This window comes from Leucoraja erinacea, chromosome 33, assembly GCF_028641065.1.
Source record: "Leucoraja erinacea ecotype New England chromosome 33, Leri_hhj_1, whole genome shotgun sequence".
NCBI lineage: Eukaryota > Metazoa > Chordata > Chondrichthyes > Rajiformes > Rajidae > Leucoraja > Leucoraja erinaceus.
In genome coordinates this window covers 5,038,514-5,058,592 of record NC_073409.1, presented here as the reverse complement: position 1 = coordinate 5,058,592, position 20,079 = coordinate 5,038,514, and the positions used below count along the sequence as shown (strand labels likewise).

The following is a 20,079-nucleotide window of genomic DNA, read 5'->3' as shown; positions in this document are numbered from 1 at the left end:
AGGGAGAGACTGAAAAAGGTGATTTGCTGGATGGGAGTGGTCCGAGATGATCTTTTTTGCCCGTTTTGAGGTACGTTGGAGATAAATGGAATGGATTGAGGGGAAGGGGGAGTTGATGATCCTGGAGGCCTTGGAAACAATGCGTTGTATTCTGTGTAGTGAGTGACTATCGGTGTTACCGTACCAGACTGTGATTGAGGAGGTGATGATGCTTTCAATGATTGATTGATAGAAAAGGACCAGGAGGTGTTTATGGACTCTGAACTTTTTGAGCTGTCTGAGGAAATATAGGCGTTGTTGACCTTTCTTGATGAGGTGGTCTGCATTGATGTGCCATTTTAGATTATTGGAGATATAGGTGCCTAGAAACTTAAATGAGTTCGTGGAGGTAATGGGGTGAGAGTTGACATGGACCGGGGGTTTGTGGATTTGATTGCGTCTGAAATCTATGATGATTTCTAAGGTTTTTGAAGTATTAAGCTGGAGGTTGTTGTCTGCGCACCATTTGACTGCGCTATCGACTGTTAGATGGTATTGTGATTCTTTGTTGTCTGAGATAAGGCCAATTATTGTTGTGTCGTCTGCATATTTAAAATTTTTAACTGAGCTGCATTGGGATGTGAGGTTGTTGGTGTAAAGTGAGAAGAGCTGGGGTGACAGAACGCACCCTTGGGGGGCTCCTATGTTGAGAGTCAAAGGGCTGGAGAGTTTTTCACCCACCTTGACTCTTTGCTGTCTGTTTGTTAGAAAGTGTAGAATCCAATGGCACATGCCTGGGTGAATGCTCATGTCCAACATTTTATTGTAGAGTTTAATCGGGTGTATAGTATTAAAGGCCGAGCTAAAATCTATAAACAGGATGCGTGCATAGGTGTTCGGTGATTCCAGATGATGTAGGGAATAGTGAAGAGCTAAGTTGATAGCATCCTCAACAGACCGGTTGGCACTATATGCAAATTGGAAAGGGTCCATGATGGGGGCAGTGTGAGTTTTCAGATGGGTGAGGACTATGTGCTCAAAGGCCTTCATGGCGACTGATGTTAATGCCACATTAACATTTTCTCTGGGATCTTCAGTTTCCTTCCACACTTCAAAGACGTACAGGGTTAATTGGCTTGGTATAATTGTAAACTGTCCACAGCGTGTGCAGGATAGCGTTAGTGTGCAGGGATCGCTGATCTGCGTGGACTCGGTGAATTGAAGGGCCTGTTTTTACACTGTATCTCTAAACAAAACTCAATCTCTCTCCAGCAGCTTGCGGGATTTGGCACTTTGTGAGTTCATGAGTTGACTGCTCATCTGCACAAAGTGAGGTGATTAGATACCTGTAAGAAAATAACCTTCCCTCGTTTGTAGACCATTTAACAATAGTATCAACACTTTTTTCAATAGTATCAAGACTTTCTGATTAAAAATATTTCCTTTTTCAACCAAAAATGCATTAAAAATTAATTTTAATGGATACAGTGATTCTTTGTTTTTTAATTTTTAGTTTCGCTACAAGAGTGATAATCAAGTCAACAATCGACAGTCTCAGGTGCTCATCGATGGCAAGTGAGTACAGTGTCAATTTTCATCCTGCAAAGGAATCTACGAACCTAGAGTCAAGAGTTTTGTTTAGGAGAGAACTGCAGATGCTGATGAAATTGAAGGTAGACACAAAATGCTGGAGAAACTCAGCGGGTGAGGCAGCATCTATGGAGAGAAGGAATTGGCGACTTTTCGGGTCGTGGTCTGGGTCTCGACCCGAAACTTCCCCTATTCCTTCTCTCCAGAGATACTGCCTCACACGCTGAGTTTCTCCAGCATTTTGTTTCTACCTTCAAGAATGTTTTATTGTCATATGTCCCAGATATAACTGTGAAATTCGTACTTGCTGCAGCAAAGAATATGTAAACATAGTACTCTGTAAACAATATAAGAAACCAGAGAGAAAAAAAGTTCAGTGTGTGTGTGTGTATATATACATACTCACAAATATACATATATATCCCCCCCCCCCTCATAATAGTGCAACAATAACAATAATAATCTATGTAGTTCAGAGTTTATTTGAGCTTGTAGTGTTTAATAGACGAATGGCGGTAGGGAAGAAGCTGTTCCTTAGCTGGGCGATCGTTTCGCCGAACACCTCCGCTCGGTCCGCAATAACCAAGCTGACCTCCCGGTGGCTCAGCACTTCAACTCCCCCTCCCACTCCGTCTCCGACCTCTCTGTCCTGGGTCTCCTCCATGGCCACAGCGAGCAGCACCGGAAATTGGAGGAACAGCACCTCATATTCCGTTTGGGGAGTCTGCACCCCGGGGGCATGAAGATCGAATTCTCCCAATTTTGTTAGTCCTTGCTGTCTCCTCCCCTTCCTCAACCCCCCTGCTGTCACCTCCCATCCCCCAGCCTTCGGGCTCCTCCTGCTTTTCCCTTTCTTGTCCCCACCCACCCCCGCCCCCGATCAGTCTGAAGAAGGGTTTCGGCCCGAAACGTTGCCTATTTCCTTCGCTCCATAGATGCTGCTGCACCCGCTGAGTTTCTCCAGCTTTTTTGTGTAAGCTGTTCCTGAACCTGGACGTTACAGTTTTTAGGCTCCTGTACGTTCTTCCCGATGGCAATGGTCAACTGAGTGTGTGGTCAGGATGGTGTGGGTCTCTGATGATGCTGGCTGCCATTTTGAGGAGCGACTCCGGTAAATCTCATCGATGATGGGGAGGTCAGAGCCGGTGATGGACTGGGCAGTCTGGAGAATAGAGGGGTATTGACTATGTACAGGCAGATGAGATCAGTTTAACTTGGCATCATGTTCGGCACTGACATTGTGGGATGAAGGGGCCATTGCATGCTGTACTGTTCTATGTTCTAAATCTTCGGATGTACTAACTTTTAGTTAACCATCAGAAAATACCAAAGCATTTACTCCCTGAGATAATAATGTCACCAATGGATTTCTAAAATCAACGTTGTTCTGTTTTTGGTTTGTTTTGCACTTTTAGATTTTAGATAATTATTTACAAGTTTTATCAATGTAGCCGAAGAAACTGCTTCATCTGGAAATAATTAGGAACACGTTGAAATGCAATAAAACACATTGGAGGCATGGTGGCCCAACGGTAGAGTTGCTGCCTTACAGCGCCAGAGACCCGGGTGTCGAGGTTTGATTGTGACTACGGGTGCTGTCTGTACGGAGTTTGTGCCTTCTCCCTGTGACCTGCGTGGGTTTTCTCCGAGATCTTTGGTTTCCTCCCACACTCCAAAGACACACGGGTTTGCAGGTTAATTGGCTTGGTATAAATGTAAATTGTCCCCAGTGCATGTAGGAATGTGTTAACGTGTTTGTGGTCGGCACGGACTCGGTGGGCCGAAGGGCCTGTGTCCACGCTGTATCTCTAAAGTAAATAAACAACTGCCCCGAGACATTGAGGTGAACTTTGTTGAACGGTCACATGGAGCGTTTCCTGGCCATTTCATGCTCATTTCCTGAGAGATTGTCGAAGACTAACCAGACCTGATAGATAAGCAATTTGTGCCGGAAGGAGCTGCAGATTCTGGTTTAAACCGAAGATAGACACTTAAAGCTGGAGTAACTCAGCGGTCAGCAACTGCTCGGTCCCTCCCCCCTCCCCCCTCCTGTCCTGTCAACCATTTACAGTACTTTCTCAAATTTCTTGATACATCTGCAGTTTACTTTCTTCCGTTCCAAAATGTATTTCAAATACCATTATCAGACGTATTTTTTTAATTCAAGATGTATGATAATGCGAGATAACATGCTCTAGTCGTGGGAGAGTTGACTTCGAGTACAGTTGGAGGTCCCACAGATGGTTGAGTTTATGCAGACATTTTCTAACCTAATCTCATTTCCTCTGCCCTTTGTCCATATCCTTTTATACATTTGTAAATACATATTCAGATCCCTTTTAAACAGCGTTGGCTCTTCCTCAAAAGATATCTACGTTATAGCGTTCCATGTTCTGTCAGCCTCTGTGTGACCTCTCTACCTCACCCATGTATTACCACCTTCTATCACCTGCAGAGGGATCAACAGCTCCCTGAAAGTGGAAACTAGTGGATAGATTTGTTAAAGGGGCCACTCCTTGCCTTCTGGCTGCACTTGACACCCGCCATCCTCATCTTTGGACACCCTGTGTGTAGGGAAGAGGGTAGGGCTGAAGATGTCCTGGTTGGGTTTGCTCCTAGTCCTGGCCAAGTTGTCCATCCGCGAGTCACGGCGCCTGCCCGAGCCGGCTGCCTGCCCGAGCCGGCTGCCTGCCCCTTTTCCGGGTTATGTCTATCGCCCGGGTGACACTAGAGAGGGACTACGTGCTGTCCACGGGCGCCCTGGGGGATTTCCGGGACCGCTGGGGGGTGGAACGTATCCTTGACAAGGATTGTGAAATAGTTATTTAATATTCGTAATTTAAGAATATGTGTTTAACTTTGTATTATGGTGGTGTGTTTGTTTGTATTGCGCATATTTTTGCAAATAATTGCTTAAAATTATTTTTGGTTACATTAAAAAAAGTAGATAGAAGACTCAAGAGAGCATTGCTATGCTTGCCTTAAGGACCCGTCCCACTGTACGAGGTAATTCAAGAGTTCTCCTGATTCGTACCCGATTTGAACTCGGAGAATTACTGAGAATTACAGTAATAGCCGCTCGTAGGTACTCGGGGCTCTCGTGGACATTTTTCAACATGTTGAAAAATCTTCACGAGCTTACCGCATTTCCCGAATACCTGCCGTTAGCGTTACGAGCTGCTAAGAGACGTCCGAGCTCCGACGTACCCGCTACGTACATTCTACGTACTTACCACGACTTTGATTTTTTAATAAACTCGGGAGAAACTCTTGAATTACTTCATACAGTGGGACAGGCCCCTTTAAACTTTGCCTCCACAACATTTTAAAGCTGTACACTTTAGTATTTGATATTTCCACCAACAGCGAAAGATTCTGAATCTTAACCCAATCTTTACCTCTCGTCATTTTATATAATACTATCTGTTCCATCATATTCTGCTGCGAGTAAGAATTTCATTGTTCTGTCTGGGACATATAACAATAACAAACTGTTGGCTCATGACTATCAAGTCACCCCCTCAGCCTCTGGCATTTCAGAGAAAACAATCTGGGTCTGCCTAACCTCTCCTTATAGCTCATACCCCCAAATCCAGGCATCATTCTGGCAAACTTCATTTGCACCCTTTCCAAAGTCTGCACATCTTTCCTGTAATGGAGCAACCAGAACTGCACGCAATATTCCAGTTGCGGCAACACCAAAGTCCTATAAAGCTGCATCACGATTTCCTGACTTGTACTCCACACCCCAACAATGTCAGAGTTGGGCCACATGCAAATTGGAGGAACAGCACCTCATCTTTCCCTGGGGCAGTTTACAACCCACTGGTGTGAGTATTGATTACACTAATTTCAAGTAATCCTTGCAATCCCTGGCACTCCGTTCCTCCCCCACCCTAGTTGTCCTGCCAGCTTCACTGTTCGTATCCCTTCATTATCACCTCTTCCACAGCCAACAATGGACCATTGTGGGCTCCACCTCTCCTTGGTCAACGGTGCTGGCTCTGATTTGTTCTGAACCTTTTCAAGTCTCTAGTTTCCCTCTCCCCTGGATTCTCAGTTTGAAGAAGTGTCTCGACCTGAATGGCCACCTATTCTTTTTCTCCAGAGATGCTGCCTGGCCCGCTGAGTCTAACCCCAACAATGGAGACAAACACATCTTTACCATTTTATCCACATGTGTTGCCACATTCGAGTCTGACTCTTCCCACAAACGCATTGTGGATCCTTGTTTGTTATCAACTACTTCAAAGTAGTTGTGGAAAATAATCTCCAGTTGGCGAAAACTTTATGTGTCTGCTGATTAGGTGGTCACGATCTGATTGTACGACAGGTTTTACACCATTTGCCTTTGTCAGCATCTATTTGTTGATGTGCCTTTGAAAATGGTCCTCTCTGCCAGAAGGATGCCTCTGCTTTGCAGAGCCTCAAATGATTGTTGGAGAAACAAAATGCAAATGAGTTTGTGAACATATGTTGCTCCTTTTGATCAAAGAGGCAGGCTCTGGAACTCGGCTCTGCACTTCACCCTTGAGGCAGTAAATTCAATCCTCGTCAAGCTGTCTGAAGAAGGGTCTCGACCTGAAACGTCACCCATTCCTTCCCTCCAGGGATGCTGCCTCTCCCGCTGAGTTACTCCAGCATTTTGTGTCTATCTTCGGTTTAAACCAGCATCTGCAGTTCCTTCCTACAATTGTTACAACACTTGTAACGTGTTTGACATCTGTTGTCTGTAGGATTGCTCTACAGTTTACAGTTTGTAGTTTATTTTCACTTATTTGTCCTGGTGAACGTATCATTAATTCATTCATTTCTCTCTTCCAATCACACACCCCACAATCAGTCTGAAGAAGGGTCCCGACCCAAAACGTCACCCATCCATTTTCTCCAGAGATGCTGCCTGGCCCGCTACGTTTCCCCAAGATGTTCTGTCTATCTTTGGTATAAACCAGCATCTGCAGTTCATTTTTATTACATTGTATTATTTTTTTATTCATTGTTTCTTGCAGGCTGCAGAACGAGAAGTGGATGAATGTTCGGGTCGGAGATGTCATCAAATTGGAAAATGATCAGTTTGTGGCAGTAAGTATTCACTGAGAATGTTTACATTTGTTCTAGATTTATGGGTCAACCTGGTAAGTTCTTGCCCCTCCTACTAACACTAATGGTCACACTGATGCTCAGGGTGCAGAGAAGATTTACGAGGATGTTACCAGGATGCCGAGGACCTGTGTTGGGAGAACTTGCACAAGCTGGGACTTTATTCCTTGGAGTGCAGGAGGCTAAATGGTGATTTTATAAAGCTGCACAAAATAATGAGGGGAACTGGTAAAGGTGACCCAGGGTTGATGAATCATGAACTAGAGGCCATAGGTTTAAAATGAGAGGGGAAAGATTTAATAGGAACCTGAGGGGCAACTTTTCAATTCAGTGGGTATGTGGATGGAGCTGCCAGAGGTAGTTGAGGCAGTTACAATAACAACATCTAAAAGATACTTGGACAGGTACATGGATAGGAAAGAGATATTTCAATTGCAAGATACAGTCTTCTGAAGTTGCTGATGGAACAAAAGACAATCTCTTCATCAGTCGATCATTGCTGGCCTGTCAGAGACTCACCGTTCTGAAAAAACCTCACTCTACAAGTAGATTACTGTCATAAATTGAGATGGTAAGACATCATATTCACCATAACACAGCTGGACCTACGCACCCAAATTATAAATGCAGCACTGACTTCTTCTTGCAATTCTGGCATGTGCATTGCTTCTAGTTTACAGGCATATCTTCCATTATCCACTGAAGAACGTTGTTAATTCTAGTCCTAGACTCTCCCACTAGTCGAAACATCTCCTCCACATCCACTCTACCCAAGCCTTTCACTATTCTGTATGTTTCAATGAGGTCCCCCCTCATTCTTCTAAACTCCAGCGAGTGCAGGCCCAGTGCCGTCAAAAACGTATCATATGTTAACCTACTCGTTCCTCGAGGAATGCTGAATTATAATTGTAGCGGGGCACTGTCATAGACTGGGGAATGGTAATCGGCTGTGTGTTATGAAATTTGATTTCCATTGATTTTTGTTTAACCTTGTCTTGTCACATCTGCTTTCAGGCAGATATCTTGGTGCTCTCGAGCAGTGAACCTCACGGACTCAGTTACGTCGAGACGGCTGAGCTCGATGGGTAAGATTCCTGAAATACTTGCATTTAACAGAGAACATAAAACAGTACAGCACAGGAACAGTGTCTGTGCCGAACATGATAAGAAGTTAAACTGATCTCATTTGCCTGTTCATGATCCATTTCCATCTATTCCCTGCACTTCCATGTGCCTATCTAAAAGCATCTTAAACACCACCATCCAATCTGCCTCCACCACCACCCCTGGCAGCGCATGCCAGACCCCCATCACCCTCTGTGTAAAAAAACTTGCCCCACACATCTCCCATTAAACTTCCCCCCTCTCACCTTAAGATCGCCCCGTCAACGGAAGGCTCGAGGCCCCTAACCACGGCAGGGCAAAGAAGGGGAGAGATTGAACTATTTTTCTGCCTTCCATCACAGTGAGGAATGTGGAGGAGTCACTGTGGTGGATGTTTATGTTAAAATATATGTTGTGTGTTTTGTTGCATTTTATTTGTGGCAAATGAAATTCCTTGTATGTTGCAACAACATACTTGGCTAATAAAATATGATTATGATTATAGCTATCCCACCTAATGTTGAACATTTCTTCCGTGGGGGAACAAGGTTCTGACTGTCTACCCTTCCCCTATATTCTGCCTCTCATCATTTTATATACTTCTATCAAGTCTACCGAGGCTAGACACAAAATTCTCCAGCGATGCTGCCTGACCCATCGAGTAACCCCAGCATTTTGTGTCTTTCCATATGAATTTCCCTGACTGATGAAGGGCAATGCACCAGAAGCTTTCTCCACCACCCTATCTACCCTGTGACTCCACTTTCACCCCAGCATCAATTAAAAAAACACGGCCAGTTTGCACCCGACAACCTCCCACAAACAGCAATACACCAATAACTAAATAACCTCTATTTAAGCGAGGAACTCAGCGGGTAAGGCAGCAACTGTGGAGCAAAGGATGATGTCACCTAGTCTACTGCTCCATAGATGCTGCCTCATCCGCTGAGTTTCTCCAGCATTTTTGTCCACCTTTTATTTAAGCAATGTTCTTTAAGAAGCAAGTAAAGGGGGGGGGGGGGGGGGGGAGGGGGGGGGGGGGGGGGGGGGGGTTCACCTGCCCTTCAGAGGGAGCTACTGTATCATTTCCATCGGCCTGAGCAGTAAGATGAGGGATAAGTGTTCCTTTTGACAGTGGATACCTCCAATATAGCGAGTGTCAACTTAAAGTTCGTGTGGAAATCTCTGGCATGGGATTTGAACTTCCAACCCCCTGACACAAGTCAGACGGCTGCCACACAGCTGAGACCAGAGTCAATGAGATTTTGAGTTGATCTGTATAAAGCTTTAAGATGATTAGCACTGATCCATTTTGAGGTCTGCTCTTTGTTCTGGTAAACAGTGATTTTGGAGGTTTTATTATAGCAGGGTTTTCCGCAGAATTGTGTAGCTGTGAATTTTCTTTTGATAGTTTTAAGCCTTTAAGGTACTCCGTGCTGTAATGAAGATATTACCAGTGGTTGGGTTAAGAGTCTTTGGAGAAAGTGTGACAAATTTAATGTCTGCAGCTGTGCAGTCATTTATATGGATATTGAAAATACTTTAATATCCATTGCGACAATATTTATTCGAAGCTTTAAAGATTGGGAAGAGGTTGATCGTGTCTTTAAGTGGATATTAAAGGCCCAGATCCTGAAATCCTCAATATGTAACAATATTAGCATGGTGGTGCAGCGGTAGAATTACTGCCAGGGTTTGTTCCCGACTACAAGTGCTGTCTGTACAGAGTTTGTACGTTCTCCCTGTGACAGCTTGGGTTTTCTCTGAGATCTTCGGTTTCCTCCCATTCTCCAAAGACATACAGGTTTGTAGGTCATTTGGCTTGGTATGAATGTAAATTGTCCCAAGTGTGGGTAGGATAGTGTGAGTGTGCGGGGATCGCTGGTTGGCGCGGACTCGGTGGGCCGAAGGGCGCCTGTTTCCGTGCTGCATCGCTGAACGAAACGAAACCAAATTAGGTACAAATTCTTTGAGGAGTTTAATTTGTTGGATGTGACCTTACTTCAATATTGTCGGAGATGGAGTACTAGTTTTTTTTAATAATTTAATTTATTAGAAGTAAGTACAATACAGTGGTACCTTTCTACAGGTACCCAAAATTATGTCAACATATTACATTCTCTGTACAACTTCCTTTTTTTTAAAGAGAAAATTCAGAAGAGAAAAAGGAAAAAGAGGTTTTAGTAAGTGAAAGATAGGCTAGTGAGCGTGAGTGAAAGGCAGAGAAAGAAAATAGTGAAGAAAAGAAATAAGTGAGGAGGGAAAGCAGGAGGGAGTTTATTCAGTCGCCACAAGGAGATGATTTTTTATGTTCTAGATCATCTTTCACCCAGACCTGAAACTTTTAATTTTCACGATACTGTGGCACGGTGGAGTACTAGTTCTTTGTTTATTATTTCAACAGGGAAACCAACTTAAAAGTCCGACAGGCACTGACAGTCACGTCAGAGCTCGGTGCAGACATGAGCCGATTGGCAGAATTTGATGGTGAGTCTGACATCTTCTATTAACGCTGATTACACATGTAGCAACTTGGCAGGGAGCAGTGCACACTGGGGTTTGGGTTGCTACGGTCCAGTGGTTCAACGCTACTTTATTTATTTCGTTTAATTTCAGAGTGAAATTAATTTTTGGTACACAGTTCAGTACAAGTATCACTATACTTAGATACGCTTCTCAGATGCACTACAGGTGTAGTAAGGTGGTGCAGCAGAAGGGTTGCTACCTTAGCTTAGAGGGAGTTAGATGTGGCCCTTGTGGCTAAAGGGATCAGGGGGTATGGATAGAAGGCAGGTACGGGATACTGAGTTGGATGATCAGCCATGATCATATTGAATGGCGGTGCAGGCTCGAAGGGCCGAATGGCCTACTCCTGCACCTATTTTCTATGTTACAGCGACAGAGATCCTGGTTCGAGTTTGAGGAGGAGTGACCTCCAAGAGGTATAAAAAAAAATCATAAGGAGAGTAGATAATATGGATGGTCACAGTCTGTTTCCCCAGGGTAGGGGAATCACGAACTAGAGGCGGCACGGTGGTGCAGCGGTAGACTTGCTGCCTTAACAGCGCCAGAGATGCGGGTTCGATCCTGGCCATGACCTTGACCCTGATCCTGTCTGTACCGAGTTTGTACGTTCTCCCTGTGACCTCGTGGGGTTTTCGCCGGGAGCTCCGATTCCCTTCACACTCCAAAGACGTACAGGTTTCTAGGTGAAGCTAAATTAAACGGAACTAAACTATTAATAGTTGTGCGCTGAGACAACATAGAAACATAGAAACATAGAAATTAGGTGCAGGAGTAGGCCATTCGGCCCTTCGAGCCTGCACCGCCATTTAATATGATCATGGCTGATCATCCAACTCAGTATCCCGTACCTGCCTTCTCTCCATACCCTCTGATCCCCCCGGCCACAAGGGCCAGAGACAATATACAGGGTCGCCAGTTTCCAGGTTGTTGTAAGCAAAGATCCTATAGCGAGCAAGATAGTCCACTCGACGAAAAATACGTAGTACGGCCATGGGCAGATTCATGTGTAATTTCAGGCCCCATTTCCGTAACCGGTTTCCATCTCCGCACCAAAGATCCCGTAGGATAATATGCGGAGACGGAAGCCGGTTACGGAAACATCCTTATAAAAATAAAAGTTATTTGGGAAAAATCTTCTCCTTATTTTCAGAATTTTAAGACAAACTGTTCCCCCGCAACATTGATTACACTGCGAGTTGGTCGGGTCGGGTCCGGTTACGGAAATGGATGAAAAAAAGGCCCGCATTCCATTCCGTTGCGTTCTACACGTCAGCCCATTGCATTTAGCAGAAGTGGTCTATCTTGCTCCGCTATAGGAGCTTTGGTTGTAAGTGCAGGGTTCTTGACCTGACCATGAAGGCCCGTTGCCATGGTGATGATGCAGGGTTGGCCTTGCCCAGCGTAGTCATGGCATCCTCCACTGCTGCTCCACCATTGGGAGGGATCTCTGCCACAGAAGGCAGTGGAGGCCAATTCACTGGATGTTTGCAAGAGAGAGTTAGATTTAGCTCTTGGGGCTAACGGAATCAACGGATATGGGGAGAAAGCAGGGACGGGGTACTGATTTTGGATGATCAGCCATGATCATATTGCATGGTGGTGCTGGCTTGAAGGGCCGAGTGGCCTACTCCTGCACCTATTTTCTATGTTTCTATGTTTAATGTGAATTGCCATACGATGATGCAACTGCAAATGAGCAAGCAAGATAGGTATGTGCTGATCTCATTCATTGCCAGCTCTTGTGTATTCTTTAAACATTTTAGCTCGTGACTTCAGATTTCAGAGCCAGCAAAGGCATTGCTCTGTGTTGAACATTAATCAAAGATTGTAGGTTACTCACCATGACAACCCAGCCTCTTGACTTCTGTAATAAGACTGTCAGGCTCCTGTTGAACGTTCTGTTATATTATGAAGCAAGTGTGTGAATTGAATGATTGAAAGTTGCAGCATGGAAACAGGCCCTTCGGCCCACCGGTACTAATAATTCTTGATTAGTACAGGTGCTTAGTACAGACAACAGTGGACCATGATAGCCTCCATTATGGTCTGAAGAAGGGTCTCGACCCGAAACGTCGCCCATTCCTACTCTCCAGAGATGCTGCCCCACCCGCTGAGTTACTCCAGCATTTTGTGTCCACCTTCCATTTAAACCAGCATCTGCTGTTCTCTCTTCCTCATTATGGCCTCCACCTGCCCTTGATCATCTTTGCTAGCTTTTGATTTATTCTTTTACATACCTTTCATTCAATTGCTCTTTGTACCTCTTCATATCTCTAGTTTCGCTCTCCCCCTGCCTCTCAGTCTTGAGCAAGGGTCTCGACACGAAACATCATCTGTTCCTTCCACCCCCCCAGTTCTCTCACTACTTTCACTGTCCTGAATAATTTTACTGTTTGTATGCCTCGTTGTCACCGTCCCCTCAGCTGACAAGGAACGATTGAAGATTTCCTTGAGCATCGTCTGCTTTGATCTGTCCTTTTCACACCTTACATGCTCTTTGTACCCTTCCATATCTCTAGTTTCCCTCTCCCCTAAAGGGGCATTCCCACGAGCGCGACCTAACGTGGTCGCTTGAGCCGTACGGCCTCGCGGGGTCAGTCCCACTTTGAGTTATGCGGAGCTGGTCCCGACATCGCGTAGGCTCCGAAAAACTGACTGTCCAAAAATTCCGCGCGGCAACAGCCTGCCGGCCCGCAGCCGCATTGAGGCCGTACACAGCGTTTTGACGGCGTACGCCTTCGCTCAAACTTCACGTCAACTCGTACGGGATCACTCGAACTCTGCGCAGCCCCCGCTTCGGGTTTGATCGCGCTCGCTGCATGCAGTCGCATGCTCGTGGGACAGGCCCTTAAGTCTGAAGAAGGATCTCGACCCAAAACATCACCCATTCCTTCTCTCCAGAGATGCTGCCTGTCCCTCCCATTTACTCCAACATTTTGTGTCTTATCTTCGGTTTAAACCAGCATCTGAGGTTCCTTCCTACACATAAAATATCCACGGACCTCCGTTGGGAAATTTAATTGTTTAACAGCTGGCATAAACATTTTTTTGGACTAAAGGATAATTTCCCAGAATAATGAGATAAAAATTCAGTTGGACAAAATCCAAGGTTCTGCCTCCGACCAGAATATACATTGAGAACCCACAGAGGGGTAGTTGCCACTGTTTGCTGACTTTCCAGTTTAAAATGTTGGCCAATTGTGGTTTTAACAGTGGTTTATGGTTATAAAAGGGAACATAATTGTTACATGTGAACTCCTGTTACAGTCTAATCTTCCTTGTCCCGATATGACATTTAAACAAAAAGTTTCAGAATAGTTTTAATTTCAGAGATACAACATGGAAACAGGCCCTTCGGCCCACTGAGGCCATACTGACCATCCATCAACAGTCCCAACTTTCGCATCCACTCCCTGCACACGAGGGGCAGATTACAGAGGGCCAATTAACCGACGAACCCGCATGCCTCTGAGATGTGGGAGGAAACCAGACTGATTCCTGGGATGTCAGGACTTTCATATGAAGAAAGACTGGATAGACTCGGCTTGTACTCGCTAGAATTTAGAAGATTGAGGGAGGATCTTATAGAAACTTACAAAATTCTTAAGGGGTTGGACAGGCTAGATGCAGGAAGAATATTCCCGATGTTGGGGAAGTCCAGAACAAGGGGTTCACAGTTTAAGGATAAGAGGGAAGTCTTTTAGGAGCGAGATGAGAAATTCTGTGGAATTCTCTGCCACAGAAGGTAGTTGAGGCCAGTTCATTGGCTATATTTAAGAGGGAGTTAGATGTGGCCCTTGTGGCTAAAGCGATCAGGGGGTATGGAGAGAAGGCAGGGATGGGATACTGAGTTGGATGATCAGCCATGATCATATCGAATGGCGGTGCAGGCTCGAAGGGCCGAATGGCCTTCTCCTGCACCTATTTTCTATGTTCCTATGTTTTTAAGAGAGTTAGATTGAGCTCTTAGGGCTAACAGAATCAAGGGATATCGGGAAAAAGCAAGAATGAGGTACTGATTTTGGATGATCAGCCATGATCATATTGAATGGCGGTGCAGGCTTGAAGGGCCAAATGGCCTTCTCCTGCACTTATTTTCTATATTTCTATGTTTCTATGAAACTGGAGCACCCGGAGGAAACCCACGCGGTCTCAGGGAGAACATGCAAACTCCACACAGACAGCACCCGAGGTCAGGATCAAACCAGAGTCTCTGGCACTTTGTGAGGCAGCAGCTCTACCAGCTGTGCCACTGTGCCACCCAGATCAGCCAGTTGTGCTTTGATAACTATTATCAAAATGTATATGACATCATCTATTTAGTGATTGAGGCTAAAAACCAAGACCGATTGAAGCACTCATTTGCAGGTGAGAGGGACAAAGTTTAAAGGAGACGCATGCAGTGACCTCAGTAACTGGCTTTAGATAGTTCTATTATATACTGGAACTGTTCCCAGAAATATATTAGGAGCAAACTAATGCATTGATCAGTAAGACCTATTTGTTGTGACAACTCTTAAATAGCTTCTGCAGGGCAGTCAGTTTCAGCTGAGCACATATAGACCCCAACCAGGTGACTCCAATGTTCACTTGCATGCTAGGTTGTACACTAATGGGCTCCAGGGGTAACGAGGTGGGAGAGGCAGGACCTCTTGTGAGGGGCAACCTTTTCACACACAGGGTGGTGGGTATATGGAACAAGCTGCCAGAGGAGGTCGTTGAGGCAGGTACAAGAACAACATATAAAATACATTTGAACAGGTACATGGATTGGAAAGGTTTAGAGGGATATGGGCCAAACATGGGCAGGTGTGACTAATGTAGATGGGGTATCTTGGTCAGCATGGGCAAGTTGGGCTGAAGGGCCTGTTATCGTGCTGTCTAACTCTACGACTATCTGGCTATAAAACTTCAGAAAAGTTCCCTGAATACCTCAATGGAGTTAACTGATACTGCGCCTGCCTATTTTAGTTTAGAGATTTAATTTAGAAATACAGAACGGAAACAGGCCCTTAGGGCCCACCGAGTCCGTGCTGTCCACCGATCCACCAAATTAACACTGCCCTACACACACTAGGGACAATTTCAAATTTACACCAAGGCAATTAACTCACAAACATGTACATCTTTGGTGTGCAGGTGGAAAATGAATGAAAATGAACACATAATGCATTTCGTTGTCTCTGTACTGTACACTGACAATGACAATTAAAATTGAATCTGAATCTGAATCTGAATCTGAATCTGAAATGAAGATCTTGGAGAAAACCCATGCAAGTCACGGGGTGAAAGTACAAATTGTGTGCAGACAAGCACCCGTGGTCAGGATCGAACCCAGGTCTCTGGCGCTGTAAGGCAGTAGCACTACGCCAATCTGCCGCTCATGTTCTTGTTTCGTTTAGAGGAGATACTGTACAGAAACAGGCCCTTCAGCCCTCCGTGTCCATGCCGACCATCGATCGCCCACTCACACCTGCTTACACAAGTGGTCATTTTACAGAGCCCAGTTCACCTACAAACCCGCACGTCTTTGGTGTGTGGGAGAAAACCGAAGCACCCGGAGAAATCCTACACGGTCACAGGGAGAACGTACACACTCCGTACAGACAGCACCCATAGTCAGGATCATATCCAGGTCTCTGGCGCTGTAAGGCAGCAACTCTACCGATACACCCCTGTTCTGCCCCTAACCTATACTTTAAAACTCTGCCTAGTACCATACGACCTCTATTGCAATGTTATCCTCAGCCTTTATCTATTTCTCTTGTTAGGTATTTCCCCCTCTTTCTCTGAAGTATTGCTACCCGCTCTCTACATATTTTTATCGTAATGACAGGAAATGCACATGACAAAGATTAAGATGAAAATGACAAATGAGGCTGGAGTGTAGTAATTATAATTTGCGGAATTATTACATGCAGTGACTGACTAAGTAGGTTTAGAGGGATACGTGTCAAATGCAGGCAAATTGGACTGGCTTACGTGGAATATCATTGTCAAATGGCCTGTTTCCGTGCTGTTTGACTCTCTAACTCCATAAAAGGAGAAGAGGTTTTTGTTGAAGATAAACACAAAATGCTGGAGTAACTCAACAGGACAGGCAGCATCTCTGGAGAGAAGGGATGGGTGACATTTCGGGTCGAGACCCTTCCTCAGACTGAAGTAGTCCATGTTTGTAATTGCTGAATTCTTTGTTGAGACCGACTTTTGGAAAACACCTCCTTTTAACACCTGATCAAATGTGTAATTTGATTGAGTCAGTATATTTCTTGGTTCATTTATTTGCTAACTCGCCATCTGGTGTTGGGAAGCTTACCAGAACCTGACTGAGGAAAACTGTCTGCCTTGGGAAATGTCCTGGCAAGGAAACAAATCTCATCAGTCGAAGACCCAAAACATTGAGCAGAGTTTAGTGTTACATTCCACACTCCAGTACACACACTGAACTTTCTTCCTCATTTATTATATCGTTTACAGAGTACTATGTTTACATCGAAGATAGGCACAAAAAGCTGGAGTAACTCAGCGGGACAGGCAGCATCTCTGGAGAGAAGGAATGGGTGACGTTTCAGGTCGAGGCCCTTCTTCAGGCTAGTTAGGGATAAGGGAAATGGGAGATATGGATGATGATGTAGAGAGACAAAGAACATTGAATGAAAGACATGCGAAAAGTAACGATGTCAATGTTACATGTTCTGTTGTGCTGCTGCAAGTAAGAAGTTCATTGGTGGGAAGGGAGAACTGCGGGGGGGGGGGGATGGGGGGGATTTGTATCTTTGTTCGTGCCCTTTATGTGGCAACTATTTGCATACCTTGTTTATGCAATTAAAGAATTTCACTGTGACTTGTATTCAATTCCTTGTGTCTCCTGTATAACTTGCACATATTTTAACTGACTGGATGGCACACAAACCAATGCTTTTCACTGTACCTCAGTCCACGTGATAATAGTACGCCAATACTGTTGGGTGGGTTTTGTACGTTGTACTGATGCAGTTCTTGTCTCATTTTTGCGGCAGGCGAGATCATTTGCGAGCCGCCCAACAACAAACTGGACAAATTCACCGGGACTCTGTTTTGGAAAGACAAGAAATATTCACTTAATAATGAAAAGATGCTTCTTCGAAGCTGCGTTCTGCGAAACACAGAGTGGTGCTTTGGTCTGGTTATCTTTGCAGGTAAATTCCTCTTATTCCTGTTAAATAAAGCTACTAATGGTACAAGTACTTGGTGTTATGCTGGGTTTCTGGAGCGTTGAGGTGTTCAGCTTTTTCTGGGATCTACCCAGTGGGCAAGTTCTGGGCATAGTTATAGTCACACAGCACGTAAACAGGCCATTCAGCCCAACTTGTCTATACCGACCAAGATGCTCCATCCAAGATAGTACCACTGCCCTCATTTGGCTCATCTTCAAAGGAACTCGGCCCATCCAGTCTACTCCGCCATTCAATCATGGCTGATCCCTGCCTCCTAATCCCATTCTCCTGCCTTCTCCCCATAACCCTTGACACCCGTTCGAATCAAAAATTTGTCTATCTCTGCCTTAGAAATATCCACTGACTTGGCCTCCACAGCCCTCTGTGGCAATGAGTTCCACAGATTAACTACCCTCTGACTAAAGAAGTTCCTCCTCACCTCCTTTCTAAAAGAGCGCCCTTTAATTCTGAGGCCATGACCTCTGGTCCTAGACTCTCCCACCCGTGGGAACATCCTTCCCACATCCACTCTATCTATGCCTTTCATTATTCTGTAAGTTTCAGTGAGGTCCCCCCTCAACCTTCTAAACTCCAGTGAGTAGAGGCCCAGTGCTGTCAAACGATCATCATATGCTTCTAAACTTTTCCTATCCATGTACCTGTCCAAATGTCTTAAATCTTGTTATTGTACCTGAATTTCAATCGTCTTGGAAAGCCATCCATCCATGTGACTTGACCCCCCCCCCACCCACCCCCCCCCCCCCCCCCGCCCCTCTTTGTTTTCATACAGAACGTGGTAGATAATGGAATGAACTGCTGAGGCAATAACAATGTATATAATACATTTGGGCAGATGCATGGATATGAAAGGTTGAAAGGGATATGGGCCAATCCAGGCAAATAGTACGAGCATAGATGGAGCATCTTGGTTAGACTTTACTGACACAGCATAAAAACAGGCCCTTCGGCCCACCGAGTCTGGTACGACCAGCAATCGCACCGTACACTTGCAATATTCTACACAAGGGATAATTTACAATTTTATTGAAGCCAATTAACCTACAAACCTGCATGTCTTTGGAGTGTGGTAAGAAACCAGAGTACCCGGAGAAAACCCACGTGGTCACGAGGAGAACGTGCAAACTCGGTACAGACAGCGCCCGCGGCCAGGATCGAACCCAGTTCCCTGGCCCTGTAAGGCAGCAACTCTACCGCTGCACCACTGTGCCGCCCAGAATGAGTTGGTGGGAAGGGCCTGTTTCCATGTGTGTGACTCTAGGATGATATCCTTGTTTTCTAGGACCCGATACCAAGCTAATGCAGAACAGCGGGCATACCAAATTGAAACGAACAAGTATAGACCGTCTGATGAACACCTTGGTCCTGTGGGTAAGTTGATAACATCCTGTGAAAATTTCAACCTTATCACCGAGGGCGACTAAGAAAACTCTCCGTGCAATAAGTTTACGCTAGAGGCAGGAAACATGTTCCCGGTGTTGGGGGAGTCCAGAAAAAGGGACACAGTTTAACAATAAGGAGTAAGCCATTTAGAACGGAGATGAGGAAACACTTTTTCACACAGAGTTGTGAGTCTGTGGAATTCACTGCCTCAAAGGGTGGTGGAGGCCGGTTTTCTGGATACTTTTTAAGAGAGAGCTCTTGAAGATAACAGAGTCAGGGGATATGGGGAGAAGGCAGGAACTGGGTACTGATTGGGGATGATCAGCCATGATCACATTGAATGGTGGTGCTGGCTTGAAAAGCCAAATGGCCTACTCCTGCACCTATTGTCTATTGTCTAAGTGCATACTTTCTAGGAGTGGAATCGGACCGTTTGGTTTTTATCTTTCCTCACTAACAACAATAATTTTCTCCTCAGATCTTTGGCTTTCTCATCTGCATGGGAACCATTTTAGGAATTGGAAATTCCATATGGGATAACGAAGTTGGAATTAAATTCCGCAGCTACCTGCCCTGGGACCTATGGATAAAAAACCCAATTTTTTCTGGATTTCTTAGTTTCTGGTCATACGTAATTATCCTGAACACAGTTGTGCCAATTTCGCTTTATGTCAGGTAAGCAAGCCAGTGTTATCAATTGAATCGTTTTACTGCCTAGCCCTTATTTTCATATTAAAATATGTTAACAATAGTTTTATTTCCCAGAAAACATTCATGCAAATTTGGAAAAAAAACCCACTGTGGTATTCATCGGCCATCTTATTAACTTGATCCATTAGAGTTAAAGAGACCTACAATTGTACAACAACATGACAGGCCCTTCGGCCCGACTTGTCCATGCTGACCAAGTTGACCAACTGAGCTAGACCCACTTACCTGCATTTGTCCCAACTCTCCCTCTAAAGGCCCTGTCCCACTTATGCGATTTTATTGGCAACTTGCCCGCAGGTCGCCAAATTTAAAAAAAAATGTTGAAAATCCAGCGCCGACCAGAAAAGGGTACAACTGTTTGGGCGACTGACTACTCACGACTCACGACCATACAGGTGTCACGTGTCGACATGTCGTGGGACATCAAGTCAACTCCGCCATTCACTCATGGCTGATCTATCTCTCTCTCCTA

At 45.0% G+C, this 20,079-nt stretch overlaps 1 protein-coding gene across 1 annotated transcript in view; it reads left to right on the top strand.

Annotated features, from left to right (window-relative positions):
• The window catches only part of atp8b4 (ATPase phospholipid transporting 8B4), a 146,984-nt gene that overhangs the window by 78,228 nt on the left and 48,677 nt on the right, over positions 1-20,079 (top strand). The window contains 7 exon segments of the mRNA XM_055661077.1: positions 1,493-1,554; positions 6,579-6,651; positions 7,684-7,754; positions 10,178-10,260; positions 17,319-17,477; positions 18,796-18,884; positions 19,375-19,571. Coding sequence (XP_055517052.1) covers positions 1,493-1,554; positions 6,579-6,651; positions 7,684-7,754; positions 10,178-10,260; positions 17,319-17,477; positions 18,796-18,884; positions 19,375-19,571 — 734 coding nt within the window.